The 3,381-nt window shown below is 52.5% G+C and overlaps 1 protein-coding gene across 1 annotated transcript in view; it reads right to left on the bottom strand.

Annotated features, from left to right (window-relative positions):
- The window catches only part of POU6F1 (POU class 6 homeobox 1), an 18,243-nt gene that overhangs the window by 8,464 nt on the left and 6,398 nt on the right, over positions 1–3,381 (bottom strand). Inside the window, 2 exon segments of the mRNA XM_021707771.1 lie at positions 3–158; positions 1,067–1,188. Of these exon segments, the coding sequence (XP_021563446.1) occupies positions 3–158; positions 1,067–1,188 (278 nt within the window).

Here is a 3,381-nt window from a genome sequence, read left to right as displayed (position 1 = left end):
GCAGCCACGGTTGCTGTAGGAATTGTCCACACGGCCAGCCCCTGCTGACCAGCCACTTGACCTGCAATACTGATGGGGATAAGAAGAGGTTGAGTAACTGCCCCTGCTGGAACCATAACTCCTGTCAGAACTGTGGCTAAGTTTTCCTGAGTCAAGACCTGCAAAAGCAAACAAGATTTCAAAAAGAAAAGAAAAAATAAAAAATCAACATTGACAGCGCAAACACTGGGTCTCTCAGACCCAGCTGAGCACAAACAAAGCATTCTGAAGACAATGGGGAAAAGGCCGCTGAGGGTGGGAAAGGGCCAAGGCCTAGCCGGTGGCCCAAACCTGAGGGGGTTGCCTGGACCAACTATCCTGCCCTTGGAGAAGTTGCCCACATTCAGGACAGGGCCCGCCCGGCTCACAGGACGGAAAGGGTGCACAGGCCTCTCCCACCACAGTCTGCTGCCTCCCGGGCCTTCCCTGGGCCTCGTCTGCAGGCCGAGCACTTTGGGGCCAGGGAACAGGGAGCAAAGGCTGGTGGAACCAAGTGGTCAAGAACCCACAGAGGCCTCCAGGAAGCTCTGTTGAGGGCACTGGACTGGGTGGCTTGGAGGTCAGTGTATGCAGTGAAAGGCCACAGGGAGCTGTGCATGCCTGCAGGATCCTAGAGGCAGCTTTTCCCGGTGGGTGCCGGGACCACTCCCTGGCTCTAAATAAGGGCTCTGTGAATAACCATTAACTCTTCCAGGCATCATTGAAGGGGCTGATAAGCGTGTTCACTCATTCAGTCACTAGGTTAACAGAACCACTGACTGCATGAAAGAGTTAATGTCATTTCTCTAATCCTTACTGGACCCAAGGAGAGGACCTGGCAATGCAGATCCTCGTTTCCAGATGGGCCTGATCTGGGCAGGGGTAAGACTAGGGGCACCTAGTAGGAGATTCCCTCCCTCAAGCTACAGCACCGCCCCCCCCCCGCCCTGTCTCATGAAGTTCCCAGATCCCGTGGCTACCCCATGCTGGCTGTCCCATGCCTTGCTCTTGCCCAGTGCCCTCCGTCTAGCTCCCCGCTGGCCCTTACCTGGGGGGCAGCTTGTACAGTCAGTGGCGTCAGGGTCTGCGATGCCTGAGGCTGGCTTGGGGCTTGGCTGAAGGTGACAATGGTAGGGGCAGGGTTCGGAGGGATCCCCGGGAGTGACTTCACTTCACGTGGCATTGAGAGAGAGAAGACAAGGAGTGAGCCTGACGAGAGCAGGGGGGTCACCAGAGTAGAGCATCCTGTCTACAGCTGGGAGTGGTAACTCTCAGCCCCACATTCTACCTCCACATAACCCATGACCCATCTTGGCCTTGTCTGACCCGTGACGCAGCATTCCAAATGCGACTGGAAGTGAGAATAGGAGGCTGGAGAGCCCTGTGCCAGATCTGGAAGCTAAGCCACCCCCGTGCCACATCTAGAAGAAAATGTGAGCTGCACAGCTGAGAACTAGCCCCTCATTTCCTGGCTCTGTAGGACCTGTCACGTAATCAGCGCATCGGTTTGAAGCAAGCATGCGTCGAGGAGGGAAGGAGCTAGAACTGGTGAAAGCAGCTATCCTTGGCTCAGGCAGCAACTGAAGCATTCTTCCTTTTCTTTTTTCTTGAGTTGGAGTCTCACTCTGTCACACAGGCTGGAGTGCAGTGGTACGCTCACGGTCACCGCAATCTTGACCTGCTGGGCTCAGGTGATCTTTCTCCCTCAGCCTTTCAAGTAGCTGGAACTACAGGCATGCGCCACCATGCCCAGCTAATTTTTTAATTTATTGTAGAGATGAGGTCTCACCAAGTTGCCTAGGCGGGTCTCGAACCTGTGGACTCAGGCAATCCTCTCACTTCAGCCTCCCAAAGTGCTGAGATTATAGACATGAGCCACCACGCCCGGCCTGAAGCATTTTTCATCCCACCCTCAGGCTACTTTTTGGAAGTAGGTGCTTGCTTGGGGGGGTAGGGCCGGGGGTTCCTGAGGCCAAAAATCCCGGAAGCAACAGTTCCTGAAAATTGGACATGTCTTTCCAAATTGTGGGGTGGCAAGGCTCTCTAGGCCAGCCAGCTTTTCTCTGCCATTCCCTGAAGTCCAAAGTCAAGATGGGCCAGGGGTGGCAGCTCACGCCTATAATCCTAGTACTTTGGGAGACCAAAGGAAGGGGATTCCTTGAGCCCAGGAATTCGAGACAAGCCTGGGCAACATAGCGAGCTCTTGTCTCTACAAAAAATCAAGAACACACATGTAAATCCAGCTACTCCAGAGACTGAGGCTGCAGCGAGCTGTGATTGTGCCACTGCACTCCAGCCTGGGTGGCAGAGTGAGACCCTGACTCCCAAAATAACAATTTTTTTTTTTTGAGTTGGAGTCTCACTCTACTGCCTAGGCTGGAGGGCAGAGGCACGCTCACAGCCACTGCAGCCTCGACCTGCTGCGCTCAAGCGATCCTGCCGCCTCAGCCTTCTAAGTAGCTGGAAAATACAGGCATGAGCATTTTTTTTAATAATAAATAATAAAATCAAGACAAACAGCTTCTATACTTCTAGGAACTTCTAAGGGAACTTCCTGTGAACAGGAACTTTTTGCCCCCTCCTGCTGCCTTGGCCTATGCAGATGGGTTGCAAGAAACCTCTCCACAGCCACACACCGAGGAGAAGGGTTCTTATTTAATGTATGTTGAGACAGTGAAAGGAGTCTGGGTACTCAGTGGTGGATGCGGGACCTGATCAGTGACTCCCTATCTCTAATCGAGGCCTACCAAGTCAGAATGGCCAGAAGCAGAAGCCAGCCATCTCCCCTCTCTCTTTTTCCTCAAAGCTCCCTTGTGATACAGCACACAGCCAAGAGTGAGAACGCTGAATCAGATACCCTAAAGGGTTCTAGCTAATCCTGAAGGGTCTAGCCTGTGTTTCAACCTGGGAAGGCATCAACCTACATCAGGCTCTATGTTAATTACTGTTCACAGCATAATAAAACCCAGGTCAGGGCGCAGGAAGGGGAGCGAAAACAAAACAAAACAAAAACCCAGGCCATTTATGCAATTAAAGAGACAAACATGTAACAACAAAGGTCTTATAAAATAGTAAAAGAAAACAAAATGACAGGTTTATTTTCTCTGTGAAGGGAAGATATATTTCCAACCACCAAAAAATTAGCCGGGCTCGGTGGTACAGCCTGTAATCCCGCACCTTTGGAAGGCTGAGGTGAGTGGATTGCCTGAGCCCACGGGTTCGAGACCCACCTGGGCAGCGAGATCTCACCTCTACAATAAATCAAAAAATCAGCCGGGCATGGTAGCACATGCTTGTAATTCTGGCTACTTGGAAGGCTGAGGCGGAAGGGTTGCCGGAGCCCAGCAGGTCGAGGCTGCGGTG

This window comes from Carlito syrichta, unplaced genomic scaffold (genome assembly GCF_000164805.1).
Source record: "Carlito syrichta isolate Samal-C Ts95f unplaced genomic scaffold, Tarsius_syrichta-2.0.1 Scaffold124280, whole genome shotgun sequence".
Lineage (NCBI taxonomy): Eukaryota > Metazoa > Chordata > Mammalia > Primates > Tarsiidae > Carlito > Carlito syrichta.
The sequence above is the reverse complement of the archived record's forward strand: the minus strand, read 5'-3'. Positions and strand labels throughout refer to the sequence as shown.